The 17,685-nt window shown below is 36.7% G+C and overlaps 1 protein-coding gene across 1 annotated transcript in view; it reads right to left on the bottom strand.

Moving 5' to 3' along the window:
• Positions 1 to 5,909: 5,909 nt before the first annotated feature.
• GINS1 (GINS complex subunit 1 (Psf1 homolog)) overlaps positions 5,910 to 17,685 on the bottom strand; it is a 47,413-nt gene continuing 35,637 nt past the window's right edge. The window contains exons 6-7 of the mRNA XM_006860673.1: positions 14,813 to 14,887; positions 5,910 to 5,978 (exon numbers count right to left, since the gene is read on the bottom strand). Of these exons, the coding sequence (XP_006860735.1) occupies positions 5,910 to 5,978; positions 14,813 to 14,887 (144 nt within the window). The remainder of the gene's footprint in view (positions 5,979 to 14,812; positions 14,888 to 17,685) is intronic.

The raw sequence follows: 17,685 nt of genomic DNA, 5'->3' as shown, positions 1-17,685 counted from the left end.
AGAGTACAACTCTTCATAGTATTGTTATTATCCTTTTATTTCCATTGGTTCTGTTGGGATGTCACCCCTGTGGTTTCTTATGTGTTGTCTTCTCCTTTTCTTTTATTAGATTTGCCAGTGATTTGTCAATTTTATTAATCCTTCCAAAGAAACAGCATTTTTTTTCTTCCTATGGTTTTTGTTTCCTATCTCATTTACTTCTGCGCTAATCTTTTATTATTTCTTTTCTTCTTGTCACTGTAGGGGTACTTTGCCGGATGTAGGAAATGCATCACTGTGTTGATTTTTTCTTTCTTCTTTTGAGAGCGGTGAACTTATTGCTATAAATTATCCTGTCAGCACTGCTTTTTCAGGTCCCAAAGGTTTTGGAATCTTGTGTTTTCATTCTCATTTGCTTCAAGGAATTTAAAATTTTCATTTATTTGTTCTACTACCCAGTAGCTTTTAAGGATGTTACTCAGTTTCCATTCACTTGACTATTTCCTTGATCTTCCCATTATTTCTAATTTCTTAGCACTGTGAGAGTTAAGAAGATGTTTTGTAGTATTTTGATATTCTTATATTTTTGGAGACTTGCTATTCTGGAGAACGTTCCATGTGCATTGGAAAATAATGTGTATTGTGCTGTTGTTGTGTTGTATCCTCTGTACAAATCTATGTAGTTAAGTTGGTTATGGTGTTTAATTCATCTGGGTCTTTGTTGAGTTTCTTTCTAGTTGTTCGGATCTTTTACAAAAGTGTTGAATTAAAATTTCTCACTATTATTGTAGATTTATCTATTTCCTTTTTCAACTTATTAGAGTTTATTTATTTTGGGGCAATTTCATTAAGAGCATATTTATTATGATTATGTGTACCTGTTCTACTGACTCTTTAATTATGAGATAATGTCCTTCTTTGTCTCTTACACAGGTTTTTGCCTTGAAGTGTATTTTATCAGACATTAGTATTACCACTCCTGCTCACTTTTTATTGTAATTAGCTTGGTATGTTTTTTTCCATCATTCAATTTTTAATCTGTTTTTGTCTTTGTGTGTAAGGTGTGTCTCTTTTAGACAGCATATTGAAGGATCCTGTTTTCTTATCCAATCAGCCACTATCTCTTGATTTGTGCATTTAATCCATTGACATTCAGTGTAATTATCCATAGGTAGAATTAACTGCTGTCATTGTTTTTATGTGTGTGGTACTGCTGGTTTGTTCTGCATGCCTTCCTGTGCTAAGTTCATTTTTCTGAGTGCTTTTCCTTGTCAATTATTTTTCCATTTTAATGTTTCTGTAATCTTCTTGGATTGTCCTTTACTGGCTATTCAAGCTCACTCACCAGTTGCTCCTTGGTATTAATTCTTAGTATTAATCTTCTGGATTTCTATTTGCAGATTCTCTATTTGTCATGGATTGAAATGTGTCCCACCAAAACATGTACTAGCTTGGCTGGACCACGATTCTCAGTGGTTTGACTATTCCCTATGTGATTATTCCCTATGATGTGATCTGATGTGATAAACCAATTATAGGCTTGATAGTTAAGTCTTGGTGTGGCACTGTAGGATCAACACTGGATTGTGAACCACAAGGTCAGCAGTTCAAACCCACTAGCTGCTCCTTGGAAACCCTACACAGAGTAGGTATGAGTTGAAACTGACACCCCACCCTTAATCTCACCACAACCCTGATCCCATGTATGGGAGATTCCCAAGAGTGTGGCATGTAACACCTTTTAATTTATAAACGATTAAAGGAGACAGATGAGCAGAGAGAGGGACTTAACTACCACCAGGGGGAAATGTCAGTAGTAAAATGTATCATTTGACCCTGGGGTCCATGCACTGTGAAGTCTAGATCCAGTGATAGACTGATGTTAAGACATAGGAGGACTTCAACAAATGCTGGGCCTATGGATCCTGAAAGGAGACAAGGTCTTTTCTTCAGAGTTGTCACTCTGAATTCAGACTTTTAACCTCCTAAACTGTGAGAGAATACATTTCTTTGTGATATTTCTGTTATGTTTTAAGTGCCATCAATTCAATTCCAAACCACAGCAACCCAATGTAGGGTTTCCAGGGAGCAGTGGTTCAAACTGACCTTGCAGTCCAGTGCTTACCCTAAAGTGCCACAGCAGGGCTCCATTTTTGTTTTAGCAGCACTAAATATAAGAACTTGGCATCTGGAGCAGGATGCTGGTCAGAAACCTAAAATATGGAAACAATTTTAGAAGTGGATAATGAGCAAAGGGAAGAAGAGTACTAAGCTATTTAATAATAAAAGGCTAGATTGCCTAGAAGAGACTGTAGGTGGAATTATGAATGTCAAAGGCAATTCTAATGAGGGCTTGGAAATAAGTGAGGAGAGCTATAATAGTAGATTGCACAGATGGTCAGAAGCAACAGAAGAGAAACTTCAGCAGCAGAATCAAGAGACCAACCAAAGATGACCCAGAAGACAATCCGCAGAGCAAGAAAGCTGAGCATCTTTATGCAGGAGGCTTCCTGTTTTCCTCTTGATTTTCTGGAATTCCAATCACATCTTATTCCTCTTGACGGTGTCCCACATAATTTAGTCTTTCTTGAAAACAAAACAAAAAAATTTTTTTTTTCCTCTAACAGATTAGTATTGAGAAATTTGTCTTCTAGCTAATTTGGAATTGAATTTATTAAACTCTACTCCTTTGTCTTTTCAATGTATTACTTCTGAAGTCTCAGCATTCATCTTCTGGATTTCTATTTGTTGTTTTTGTGTTGCTTCTAATTTTTCATTTGTTAGTTTGTCTTTTCTTTTCTTAATTCTTCTCAAATTTTGTTTTCCTTGTTCATCTGCAAATTCCTCAATCTCTCACACCACTTAATTCTTTTGTCATGTAATTCCAATTCTATTTCTTCCTCAGAAAAGGTTTTGGGCTCTATATTTTGGTCACTTTTTTTTGAACCACTTGTCTAGTTTCATGTGAACTGAAATCATCTGTTGTCCCCAAGACATTTTGTTGATTTATTTGTATTTCATTGATGATTATATGTTGGTATGTTCTTAGGTACTCACCATCTGTCTCTTACTGTGTGACAGAGAATGTAATAGACAATGTGTGTGCACACAGTTCTCTGTTCACACTTCAAGCAGCACAGTTGGTGTTGGCCACAATCTATCACTGATGAAATAGTACAGTAGTAGGTAGAGGCCATCACGCAGTCAGTGGGGCTGCAGGAGATACAAGTATGGCAAGAAAAAAATATAAAAAATAAAATAGAAAAATGAAAACAAAAAACAGAAGAAGTCTGAAAATAATTTTAAAATACAAGTGGAGGAAAGCAGGCAAACAACAGAAAGAAGAAAGAATTTGATACATAAAAAGGAAAGGAAAATAAATACAAGAGTAAAAGAGAAAGAAAAAAATAGTAAACAAAATTAGGGAGGGATAACAAAAAAAGAGAAAAAGGAACAGTGAAGGAAAAAACTAATAGAAAAGAAAAAAAGGAAGGGAATAGAGAAACAGAAAAAAAGAAAAAAGTAGAGAAAGAAAGGAGAAAAAACAAGACAAGGAGGAAAAAAACCCAACTGGAGTAGGGTTCGAACCCAGAGAAACAAGAGATAGGGCACCTGGCATGGATTGCTGTCCTCTGCCAGCTAAGAAACTGACAGGACCAGGTGTGGGGAAAGAGGTGAGGGATAGGATGTCCAGTCCTAGACAGAGTTCCTGCTGACCTATAGGGTGTCTAGGAGCAGGGCATCTAATCTGGCACTAGAATTATCTTTTAAATCCATTTTTCCATGAAATTTTTGAAGTCGACTTATATTACTCTCAGTACTTAATGTTTAAAATAGTTCATTATTTAAAAGTAATGGTGACAAATGAAGCCCCTGATAAAAAGGAGCCCTGGTGTGGTGCTATAGGATAAGCACTCGACCATAAAGTCAGTTTGAACTGCAATGTTGGCTGTTCAAACTCACCAGCTGTTCCTTGGAAACCCTAAACACGGTCGCTATGAGTGGGAACCAACTCAATGGCACTTAATAACAAAGGTGACCCCCAAAAAATTACAGCCTCAAAATCCCCATGTGGAGCCTAATAATAGCTACAATAATCTAATGACTGGTGTGTTTATTTATTTACCAAACATTTTATTCTGGTTTGGGTGAAAGTTTACAGAACAAATCAGCTTCCTATTTAGCAATTTATAACATTTTATTTTTCAAGACACTAGTTATAATCCATTTAATGTAACAGCACTCTTCCGACTTACTCCCTGGGTTTCCATTCACTCAATTCTTGAACTTTGCTTTTGGACAAATGCTGCCCATTTGGTCTCATATGGTTCTGAGAAGGACATTCCTCATTAAGTGTTATAGTTCCCTGTATAAGCCTGTGTATTCTTTGGCTGAAAGGTGATCTCTAGGAGTAGCTTCTGCTCTAGGTTTGAAGAGTGACTACAGGTCATAGTGTCAGGGGTTCTACCAGTCTCTCAGACTACTGAGACTGATCTTCTTTATGAATTTGAATTTTTTTTTCTAAATTTTTTATCCACTCTATCCAGGTCTTTCTATTGTGATCCTGATCTGAGCAGCTAGTAGTGGACACCGTCTAGTTCTGATCTCAGGTTTATGAAGGCTATGGTTCATGTGGTCCGTTATTTCATTGCACTAATTGTTTCCTTTGTGTCTGATTTCCGTAACTCTTCTTTGCTCCGGACAGGAAGAGACCAATAGTTGTATATTAGGTGGCTGCTCACAAGCTTTTAAGATTCTCATTGCTACTCGACAAGGTAGGATACAGAACATTGTTTACAGTGTTATAATAATTGACCTAGATATTAGCCAAGACCATGGTCCCAAGCCTTCAACCAAGTGACTCAGTTCACTCAAGTTATTTGGTTACGGCTAAGTTTTCATGACTTTGATTTCTATGTGCTATACTATATATCTGAATATATTTGCAGTATTATGTGACAATATACTCTGCCAAACTGGTGTACTCCCCACTCCATAAAACACCTGTTCAACTTACATACCTACTTATGTATCCACTCATAAATTATTTGTTACTACTTCTAATAATGGCTGGTGTCTTTAAAAAGAGAAAATTAGGACACAGAGACATACAGTGAAGAATGCTGTATGACCAAGGAGACAAAGGACAGAGTGACTATCTCTATAAGCCAAGATACCAGGAATTGCTGGTAGCCACCAAAAGCTAAGAAAAAGAACAAGGCCCTGCCAACACCTTGATTTCAGACTTATGGCCTCCAGAACTAAGAGGAAATACATTTCTGTTGCTTTAAACCACTCTGGTTTTGGTACTTTGTTACAGAGGCTACTGGGTAATCAGACACTGGGGCTCACCCTACAGGCTTGCATAGTTATGTACCAGATCAGCCAAGTACTGCCTCCCTTTTCAAATAAGATGATTCACTATAGTTGACTACACATTGAATATACTAAGAAGTTTAAAGATTATCATCTCCCCTTACCTGTGTGACTTGGAAATAAATGTTCCAGAATATGGGACTTTTTGGCTTGCACCTGATCATGATGCCACAGCATTCTTGACAATACACCCTGCCAAACAATGACACAGATGCACCGGAGTCTACCTTCTCCCTGTACAGTCCATGCATTATTCAAAAAATAGATTCAAATGTAATAAATGTTTGCTTTCATGAAAAAAAAAACAAACACAACATTGTTATTAATGGTATAGGAATGTTGTAATTATGGATAGAGATTATTACAAGGAGGAGGAATCATGTACAATATAAAAAAACAAAACTCCTTAATGGTTAGCAAGTGATACTTATAAGAAAAGTAACCCCAGTTATACTTAAAGGATGCCTGTAACTTTTAAAATCAAAGAGGTATGGAGGTGTATACAAAGAGAGAAGTGCAGATGTCTCTGTCAGTTAGGTTCAGTCTGTGTGCAACTATGATAGCACGTGCTCCAGAATGCCTTGTCTGATTAACTGTTCACACTTCCAACGAGGTAAAAAATGCTGAGGAGTAAAAGGGAGAAGGGAGAGGAAGAAAAATTACCATAAAATAATTTCTTCGATTACATGTTGTGTCAATAAAAAGCAGCAACTGATTATTTTTCAAATTTCAACAGCAATGAGTCAGAATCAACTCAATGAAAATGAGTAGCAGTAATTAAAACTTAAATTTACTATATTTGTTTTTTAAACCAACTGAAATTGATGCCATTGTACTGAATTCTGACTTTTAATTAGAATGATTTCAATGAGTTATATGATTTACTTCAGTTAAATTCAATTAAAAACACTTGAATTTTATTAAATATTTTCTACGCACAGAAAAATCCAGATAGGTGAGAATTTTAGACAACTAAAATGTAAGTAACCCACTACCATCACGTTGATTTTAACACATAATGACCATGTAACAGAGTTTCTTTATGGGGGCAGACAGCCTCATTTTCTCCTGCGGAGCCACTGATGTGTTTGAACAGCCCAACTTGAGATTAGCAGTTCAGTGTCACCAGGGCTCATGGAACAGCTCATTATGAACACCAGTGAAAGCAGTGTCTTCTCTGTTAAGCTTTTTCTAAGATTTGAGTCTGAGCATCTATTATTCTTCTATGAAAAGAACAGTGGTAATGTTTCTCCTGCATATCTCAATGATTAAAAGTATTTTTCAGCTCAGAATGTATGTTGCTTTCAAGTATCCCATGTGACAATGTTCATGTAACATCAGGGCATCAATGACTTCTTAGCTCTCAGTCTTTTCTGTGTCCGTGAGAACCCTCTGCGCCTGTTCTGAAATGGGGAGAACAATGGGAAGGGGAAAAGAAGCTTCCTTGTCTGATTCCCAGCAAAACAAAGGGAAACAAAACAAAAGTGAACATTTATTAAACTCTGGAGTAAAGAAGTATGAGAAGCAAGGAAAGTAAACTTCCTAAGCACCAGAGGTGACCAAAGAAATCATAAAAAGGACGTACTTGGGTAGAAACTAAAATCAGTACATTCGAAAGTCAAAGGTAAATAACTTTAGAAAATAACTGAAGAAATAGAGATAATAAAAATTATCCAATGAAGCAAAATGTAAGTTGAACAGCATAATGCACTTAAATTAAAGGTCCTTCCTTACAAGCTTCAAAGGTTTATCTGGGAGGCTGGTAATCAAATTAATCCAAACCAGTCAGTGACAAAGACACATGATCCAACACAGCTGTCAAACTTGTTAAGTGAATTTTACAGAAAGTTTTACAAATGTATAAAGTGAACCATACTGAGTTATTCATTTTATAGCTATTTGAATGCCTTTGTTGAAAAGAAACAATGCCTACTATATTGACAAGTATAAAAGAATCTATGGGACTTCCAGCAAGATGGGAGACTAGGCAGTTGCACTACATGGACCCTCTACAAAAAACAAATGCACTTAACCAGTCATGCTGCCCTCAACTTCAACCAGCTCAATCAAGGGACTCAGATTGAGTGCCCTGAACAAAGATAACACCGAGGCCAACAGGAATTCCACTAAGGGCCAGGAACTCTATTGCCACATCTCTTCCACAAACTCTTCATGAACTCATTGAACTGCAGAAGTCCCCCCAGAAACTTCTCATCTCCAGGTCCAACAACTGCACTGTTCGTTCTTACAAATACGACAACTCCACAATAACCTGGAGACTACAGATTATTTTAACTCACAAAAAGAAACAAGAGTGAATGACTCAAACGAATGACCAAGATACAGAGTCAGAAGACAGTTCTGAGGAAGAAAATATAATAAAATTTACTGACAAAAACATCTAAAGAATGGTAATTAGGTACCTTCAAAGGACTGACAGAAAGATCAAGGAAAGAACAACATAATAAAAACTTTAAAACACTTCAGGAAAAGTGTAAGAACAGATGAAATAAAAACAAATTTAGAAACAATACAAAACCTGCATTTTAGAAACCCATTAATACTACTAAGATCTCAGAAATGGACACATGTGAATCAGTAGAAACCAGAATTAGTGAGCTTAAAGATAAATCTCTCAATACTAGGCATGCTAGAACAACAATCAGAAAAAAGAATGAATAAATATGAAGAAAGGTTAACAGTTAGGTGGAAGACCATGAAGAACAATTTACAGGTGATCAGATTTCCAGAATAGGAAGAGACAAGCACAGAGAAAATTGTCGAAAAGCTGTTGAAAGAAAACTTCCCTAACATCATGAAAGACAATAAGATATGCATACAAAAAGCTGAACAAACCACAAACAGGATAGATTCCAAAAGGAAATCACCAAGACATACCATAATCAAACTTTCCAAAATCAAAGACAAGGAAAGGATCCTGAGAGCAGCTCAGAAAAAAGAAAAGTGACCTATAAAGAAGAACCAAGCTCCGGTGTCTCAGCAGGAACCATGCAGGCAAGAAGGCAATGGAGTGACATATACAAAACTCTGAATGAAAAAGATTGCCAACCAAGAATCATAGAGCCAACAAAGCTGTCCCGAAAATACAATGGCAAAATTAGGACATTTCCTGATGAATAGAAATTAAAGGAATTTGTAATGACCAGACCAAATTTTCAAAAACTGCTATAAGGTGTTCTTTGGATTAAGAACTGACAACAGTAGGCAACAACCTGAGATTACCATTCATGACAACACCATCCAGAACTCAATCAAGATATATAAGTATTTAAAGTAAAACAAACATATTAAGACTGAAAATAGGGAATCAGAGATATTGTAAGGAAAAAGAAGGAAAGAGGAAAGAGTCTTGGCTTCAACAACAGGCAGGTTTATTGAGAGTAAACATGGGAGGGGGTACTCTAAGTCACCAAAGGAGACCAAGAGCCTGTCTGTTCTCTTACAGACTGGGGTATTTAAGGCAGTGTAGTCTGGGTACAGTTCTGGTGAGTTTACAATGGGAGTGGATATGGAGATTTTCCTGAAACCTGGAATTATCAGGATGTGTGTGTATGTGTGTGTGTGTGTGTGGGGGGGGGTGTCTCTAGGTGTAATAAAGACTTAAGCTTCCAGTCCCCGGAAAGCAGGACTTTATTCAGTGCTAACTGGGAGTAGCTGCAATGCCATTTTGTTGATCAGGTGCAGGCTCCTTCAGATATCAATATATAATGACAACAGAGCAAAAAGAGGGACTAGTGTAGACACAGAACTTCCAAATGGCAAGGAAGTCAAGTAGATTTCAAGATAAAACAGACTGCTTTAGGCAAGGAAAAAATTACCAAAGTACAGGGTAACCTCTAAGAAAAATAATACAACTACACAGCAAAATAAAGATAGAGGAAAATCAGAGACACTCAGTCAACATGAATATTACAGAAATGAAAAGAAAACCCACAAACAAAATGAACTCACCACAGAAAATTTGGAACAAAGAATACAGCAGCACCACCACACACACACACACACAAAAAAAAAAAAAAACACCCCAGAAAAATGACATCAGTTCATACCTATTGATAATTATACTGAATGTAAATGGATTAAATGTACCACTCAAGAGACGTAAAGAGTAGAATGGATAAGGAAACAGGATCCTTCAATAGGCTGACTACAAGAGACCTGTCAAAAAGATGGAGACAGTCCAAATTTCCATCAACAGAAAAATGGTTAAACGAACTTTTTACATACACACATAGACAATGAAATAGTACAAAACGCTGAAGAATAATGACTATGAAATACCTCAAAACATGGTTGAACCTAGAAGATTTTATGCTGAAACTAGTCAATCATATATGGGCAAACATTGTATGAGACCAATGTTGTAAAAAGCTAAAAAAAAAGGTTTTCTTGATAAAAGAAACTATCTATGATGGGGGAGGGGGTAGAGAGAGGGAAAATTATTCATGGACTAGAAAGTAGATATATGTAAATATGGGTGATGGAGCAGGCAATATACAACAAGAGGGAGACTAGTAGAGGAAAGATGAAGGTAACAGGAGACACAGGGAGGAATGCAAATTAAAGTGAATAGACATAAATGCTATTAAGTGTTGGTAAAAGGAGGGCAGTGCAGTTATGTAGTCAAGCAAAGTGTATGGTTTGTTGAATGTAAAACAGATGATCTGCTCTGTAAACCTTCACTCAATACACGTAAAAAACATATATATATATATATATCCTATGGTAAGAAAATGTTTCTCTTAATGATATTCCAAATTTTGTACATGATCTATACTTTAGGGTCCCAAAGAAAAACAAATTTTAGATATAATTAGATATTTTAGATGCCACATAATATCAACTATAGTTGATTATGCTTTCAAATTTAATTTTCTATTTTTTATAATTGAGGGTGAGGTGATACCTATGAGACACAGTTAACAGCATCGTCAAACAGAAGGCTCTGCATGCCATGGTCCACATAGAAAATGATGATTGTCCAATACATGACCAAATGGAGAAAGGGCTCACTTACACCAACCCCAGCCCTCCCAGGGCTGCGATTCACTATCCCAGCACACTGGATGGCAACATCAGCCGTAAAACTTGAGTAAGAAGTTCAACCTCAGGACCATGTCTGGATGAGATAACGTCTTCTCATAGTTCACTTTATAAGGACAGCTGTGTTCTTATAAATCAGAGCTAATACTGGCTCCTCCAAAAATACAGACTTTTATGACAGCATTAATTCATCACCTGTAACTACTCACTAGTGTCCTATTTCTAGGAAGACACTTAGGAGTGAAATTTGTGCCTTAGCAAAGGTCTTAGGGCACACACTCAATATCTATCAGGTTAAAAAATACTCAACTTCTGTTTTAATGAACTATTTAAAGCCTCTTGTAGCGTAGTGGTTACAAATCAGGCTGTGAACCTTAAGGTCAGCAGTTCGAAACTACCAGCTGTTTCATGGGAGAAAGATGAGACTTTCTGCTCCTGTAAAGATTTACAGTTTTGAAAACCCTGTACAGGGTCGCTATAGGGTAAGAATTAACTCGACAGCACTTAACAACAACAAGGGCATCAGTCTACCACTTGTCTGTCTGTTGTACTGTGGTGGCCTGTGTGTTGCTGATTCTGGAAGCTATGTCATGGCTATTTTAAATACCAGTAGGGTCACCCATGGTGGAAAGGTTTCAGATGAGCTACGAAACAAAGACAGACAAGGAAGGAGAGAAGGATTACTTCCAAATATTTAGTTACTGAAAACCTTATGAATAGCACTGGAATACTTTCAGTACCAGAATACTGAATACTGGAACATGAAGAGACGTGCAGAATGTGCCCTTTAGATGTGTAAATTATACATGCCTGAGTGGGGTTTTTTGATTTTTTAAAAAGCTAAAGTGAGTAGAGAGAAATATTGTTAACCGATGGTACATGGAGGGGATTATAATCATTGTAATGAAACAAGGTGTATGATTTGTTGAATGTAAACTGATGATCTGTCCTGTAAACTTTCACTCAATCCACAATAAAAACCTTAAAAATAATAATAAAAAAAAGACCATCATACAGGAAAAGAGCAAAGGGTCATTAAGAAGACAAGAAAGAAGGAAAAGACCAAAATGGATGTCAGAAGAGACTCTGAAACTTGCTCTCTAGTGTACAGATTCAAAAGCAAATAGAATAAGTGAAGAAGAGTTACAAAATTTTCAAAGGTTAGCTAGAGAAGACAAAGTCAAATATTATAACTAAACGTGCAGACTTGGGAGTTAGATAACCAAACGGGAAGAACACGCTCAGCATTTCTCAAGTGAAGGGAGCTAAAAAAATAATTCAAACCTCGACATGGGTATTGAAGAATTCTATGGGCAAAATAATTGAACGATGCAAAAAGCATCAAAAGAAGATGGAAGGAATACACAGTTACTGGACCAAAAAGAAATAATCAATGTTCAACCATTTCAAGAGGTAACCCATGATCAAGAGCTAATGATAATGAAGGCAGAAGTCCAAGATACACTGAAGTCATTGGCAAAGAACAAAGCACTGCTAATAGATGGAATACAAATTGAAATCTTTCAACAAATTGATGCGGCACTGTAAGCACTCACTCATCTCTGCCAAGAAACTGGAAGACAACTAACTGGCCGAGTGATTGGAAGATCAGCATTTGTGCCCTTTCCAAAGAGAGGTGACCCAATGGAATGTGGAAATCTTCATACAATATCACTGATATAAGAGTAAAGGTTTACAAAAGGTAATACAGAGACGGCTGCAAGCATTCTTTGACAGAGAACTTCTAGAGGTTCAAGCCAGATTCAGAAGAGGTTGTGGAACAAGGCATATCACTGCTACTGTTAGATGAATCTCGGCTGAAAGCAGAGAATACAATAAAAATATTTACTTGTGCATTAATGGCTATGCAAAGGCTTTTGATTGTGTGGATCATGACAAGCTATGGACAACATTGTGAAGTATGAATATTCTGGAATGCTTAATTGTGCCCATGAGTAACCTATACATAAGGAGCTCTGGTAGCATAGTGGTTACGAATCGGGCTGCGAACCTCAGGGTCAGCAGTTCAAAACTACCAGCTGTTCCACGGGAGAAAGATGAGGCGTTCTGCTCCCGTAAAGATTTACAGCCTTGGAAACCCTGTATAGGGTCACTATGAGTCGGAACCGACTCCACGGCACATAATAACAACAACAATGGTTTAAAATGAGAAAAGATGTGCACCAACATTATATTCTTTTACCACACTTATTCAATCTGTATGCTGAACAATCACAGAAGCTGGGTTATATGAAGAAAAACATGGCATCAGGATTGGAGGAAGACTCATTAACAACCTGCGATATGCAGATGATACAACCTTGCCTGCTAAAAGTGAAGGGGACTTAAAATACCTACTGATAAAGATCAAAGACCACAGCCTTCAGTGTGCGTTGCATCTCAATGTGAAGAAAACAAAAATCCTCACCATTGGACCAATAAACAAGATCCATATAAATGGAGAAAAGACTGAAGCTGTCAAAGACTTAATTTTGAACGGATCAACCATCAACACTCATGGAAGTGGCGATCAAGAAATTAAATGATGTGTCGCATTAGGCAAATCTGCTGTATGAGACCTCTTACAAGTTTTGAAGTGCGAAGATGTCAGCTTGAAGACTAAGGTGCGCCTGACCCATGCCATGCTATTTTCAATAACCTAATATGCATTCAAAAGTTGGACAGTGCTGAATAAGGAAGACTGTAGAAGAATTGATGCATTTGAGTTATGGTGTTGAGGAGAATATTGAAAGTACTGTGGACTGCCACAAAAACAAACAGATATGTGTTGGGAAAAGTACAGCCAGAGTGCTTGTTGGAAGTCAAGATTGCCAGACTTTTTCTCTCAAATTTTGGCCATATTGTCAGGAAGGACCAATCACTGGAGAAAGATTTCATGTTTGTTAAAGTGGAGGGTCGGTGAAAAAGAGAAAGAGCACCAGTGAGATGGACTGGTACAGTGGTGGCAGTGATGGGGTCAGATGTAGCAATAATTGTGAGGAAGGCCCATGACAGTGCACAGGGTCTCCATGAATCGGTACCGACTCGATGGTACCCAACAAGAGAATTAGTAAAATAGATCAAGTCACTCTCTCTAGCAAAATAGTCCACATTATCCAGAAGCCTTCACTTTGCTCACATCACAAACAGAGTCAACACCAATAACTCAGGGTCATTAGATATTAAATGGTTGGTAACAAGAAGGGAGGCAAAGAAAGAATCATGAAGATTAGGCTTTTTTATCTACAGTATTGGCATTACAGAAAATTAGAATAGAACGAAAATAAATTTAGCTTTGCCTTCTATAGCATCTAATGGGAATTTAAAGATTTCCATGAAAAAAATAACTATATTGAGATTTTTTTAAGCAAAAATGTATCTTAAGCTACAACCTTACAATTTTAATATTTCCTATTTGGAGTCTTGGTGTGGCACAGTATAATAAGCATTGGACCACAAGGTTGGTGGTTCAAACATACCAGCCACTCCTCAAAAATACTAAACAAGGCTGCTGTAAGTTAGAACTGACTGGACAGCACTTAACAACATTGTTATGTTTATATATTATTATGGATTAAAGTGTGTCCTACAAAAATACGTGTTGCAAATCCAAACATATATATCTATGGTTATTTGAGAATGAGTTTTCTTCTTGTTCATGAGGTAGTATAAGTTGTCTTTAAGTCAATGTCTTCTGAGATATAAAAAGGCAGATAGAGCAGGCAACTAAGCAACCAACTAAAGATAACAGAAGATAGATGCCAACGCATATGAACATCGTCAAGACACTGAGTTCAAAAAAGACAAGACCCTTCTTCCAAAGCTGACACAAACAGAAAGCCTTCCCTTAGAGAGGGGAGCCTGAAATTGAACTTCTAGCCAGAATAAATGTGTTTGTTAGTCATGCACTTGTGATAGTTCTAATAGCACTAGATAACTAAGACATACACTAAATACTTAAGAATTTTTTTTTATCATTTAAAAATGAAATCAAAGCTGAAAATGAACTTATTTTAATATAATTCCCAGAAGTTTAATCCAGTTTAACAGCCTCTGAAAAATGCTCTACTACTTAGCCAGAATAAAGCCTACTGTGATAATTTTCCTGGGAAAAGCTTCCTGTTAAATATAAGCAATGTACTGTAAATTATTTAACCTTTTCTTACTATGAGGGGGCTTCAAAAATTTCATGGAAAATTAAAAGATAATGGAATTTTTTCCATGAACTTCTGAAGCCATTCATATATCCAATATTTGCTTCAAGCCTTAATACAGTGACCTATATAAAACATCATACTAAAATAAGGTGTTACTTGTTTTGCTATTGATTCAAACATTTCTTTCATTCAACAACCTTAACATTCAAAGTACAGAATGATAAGAAAAGAAATACCTGGCTGTTTTTTTTTAATATGACAGAAGTGCCATCATCAACTTCAAATTCTCCATAGTCTCTTAGACACCGCACCTGAAAGGAAAATTCGAGGTTTTATCTATATATATCATTTTAAAAGATATGACAATAAAATAAATGGGGATTATATAAATGCCTAAAGAGTAAAAGCACTATATTTTGTTTTTGTTTTTTTTTCCCTATGTACTTAGGACTCCTACAATTACCAGATATTTATTGTGATACCCTAATTGTCCAAATTTTGTGTTTTGATGAGAATAAAGAACAAAATGTCTGAAAGTATATATGTGTGTGTTGGTACTGACAGGAAGCAAAACTAGGAACCTGGGTAAGGGGGTACAATATAGTTGGAGTTTTTCTTCTTTGCAAATCCTGAAATATTAAGCAATTGAAATGAAAATGAGGGTCATAATGGTGGCATCCAGCAAATAGAAGACTATCTTTTATTTCAACTAGCTTCCTAAGGATTCCTTCCATGAAGCATCAATATAAAAGAAGGCAAAATAGGTTTTTGTTTTATATACCATTCTTTCAATCTCATTTCACATTGAAGCTTTTCCCCAGGCCTACTTAAAAGCACAGTGGAAGAACAGACGTGGATTCATGTTACAAGACTCAAGAGTTCTTAGTTGGAGAAGAAATAGAATAAGGCAATTTCTGGTAAGTAAAAACATTGCTACAAGGGTTCCAGTTGATATATGAACAGATTTATTTCAAACAAAGTGTTCCTACACGTTTTTGTGATCTGTGTATGGCTGCAGACAAGTTCTCTCAGTCTTAGTCTCCTTGTTGTTTGTTGTTAAGTGCTGTCGAGTCTGTTCAGAATCATATGACCCTGTAGTATAGTGTTTCTTAGGAGCGGCTATTGGATTTGAACTGCCGATATTACAATCAGCAGTCCAATACTTATCCTGTAGTGCCACACTAGACTCCTTTGTTGTTGTTGTTAGCTGTCATCGAGTCGGTATCGACTCATAGTGACCATATATACAACAGAATGAAACACTGCCCGGTCCTGGGTCAACCTCACAATTGTTGCCATGCTTGAGCCATTGATGCTGGCATTTTGTCAATCCATCTCACTGTTGGAAAATAGGACCTTGTTGATAGAAACAATGATGGATATTGCAGGACAGAATTTTGCAAGACCAAAGATTTGTTCATGCCAGACTACCTTTTTTTAAAAAATATAAAAGATGACTATGCACATGGAACTACCAAATGGAATAATACACAGAAATCAAATTAACTCTTATCAGTGGAAAGAGATGATGGAAACGTTCTATGTCATCAGTCAAAACAAGGCCAGGGGCAGACTGTAGAACAGACCATCAATTGCTCATATGCAAGTTCAGGCTGAAGCTGAAGAAAATTAAAACAAGTCCACCAAAGCCAAAATATGACCTTGAACATTACTCACCTAAATTCAGAGATCATCTCAAGAACAGATTTGATAAATTAGTAACTAATGACCTAAGACCAGAAGAGTTGTGGGGTAACATCAAGAACAACATAAAGGAGGAAAGCAAAAGGTCATTAAGAAGTCAAGAAAGAAGGAAAAGACCAAAATGGATGCCAGAAAAGACTCTAAAACTTGCTCTCCAGTGTTGAGATGACAAAGCAAATGGAAGAAATGAGAAAGTAAAAGAGCTGAATAGAAAATTTCAAAGGTCAGCTCTAGAAGACAAAGTCAAGTATTATAAAGAAATGTGCAGAGATCTGGAACTAGAAAAGCAATACCAAAGAACACGCTCAGCATTTCTCAAGCTGAGGGAAGTGAAGAAAAAAAATCAAGCCCCAAATTGCAATATTAAAGGACTCCATGGGCAAAATATTGAATGATGCAGAAAATATCAAAAGATGGAATATGCAGTCATTGTACCCAACAGAAATGGTTAATCTTCAACTATTTCAAGTGGTAGCATATGATCAAGAGGTATGATTACAGTGAAGGAAGATGTCCAAAGTGCACTGAAGGAATTGGCCAACAACATGGCTCTGGGAATTCATGCAATGCAAATTAATATCTTTCAACAAATTGATGTGGTACTGGAGGCACTCACTCACCTATGCCAAGAAATTTGGAAGAGAGCTATCTAGCCAATTGGTTGGAAGAGATCTGTATTTCTGCCCATGACAAAGAGAGGTGACCCAGTAATGCAGAAAGTATCAGACAATATCATTAATATCACATCCAAGTAAAATTTTGCAAAAGGTAACTTAAAAATGGCTGTCACAGTACATTGATCAGAAACTGCCAGAGGTTCAGGCTATATTCAGATGAAGACATGGAAAAGAGGGATATCCAGATGATGTCAGATGGTTCTTGGCTGAAAGCAGAGAACACCAGAATGATGTGTACCTGTGCTTTAGTGACTACGCAAATGCTTTCAATTGTGTGGATCATAACAAACTGTGGACAACATTGGGAGAATGAGTATTTCCGAACACTTAATTGTGCTCACAAGGAACCTGTATATAGATAGACCAAGAGGCAGGTATTTGAATAGAACAAGGGAACACTGAATGGTTTAAAATTAGGAAAGGTTTGTGCAAGGGTTGTATTCTTTCACCATATTTATTCAATCTGTATGCTGAGCAAATAATTCACGAAGCTGGATTATATGAAGAAAAATTTGGCATCAGGGTTGAAGACAGACTCATAAACAACCCACAATATGCAAATGATACAACCTTGCCCACTGAAAGTGAAGAGGACTTAAGAAGAACATCAGAGACAACAGTGTTTGCTATGGATTGCACCTCATTGTAAAGAAAACAAAAATCCTCACCACTGGAATAAATAACATCAAGATAAATGGAGAAAAAACTGAAGTTGTCAAAGATTTCAT

The sequence above is a fragment of the Chrysochloris asiatica genome, unplaced genomic scaffold (assembly GCF_000296735.1).
Source record: "Chrysochloris asiatica unplaced genomic scaffold, ChrAsi1.0 scaffold00039, whole genome shotgun sequence".
Lineage (NCBI taxonomy): Eukaryota > Metazoa > Chordata > Mammalia > Afrosoricida > Chrysochloridae > Chrysochloris > Chrysochloris asiatica.
Note: the sequence above shows the minus strand (reverse complement) of the source record. Positions and strands in the feature narration are given on the sequence as shown.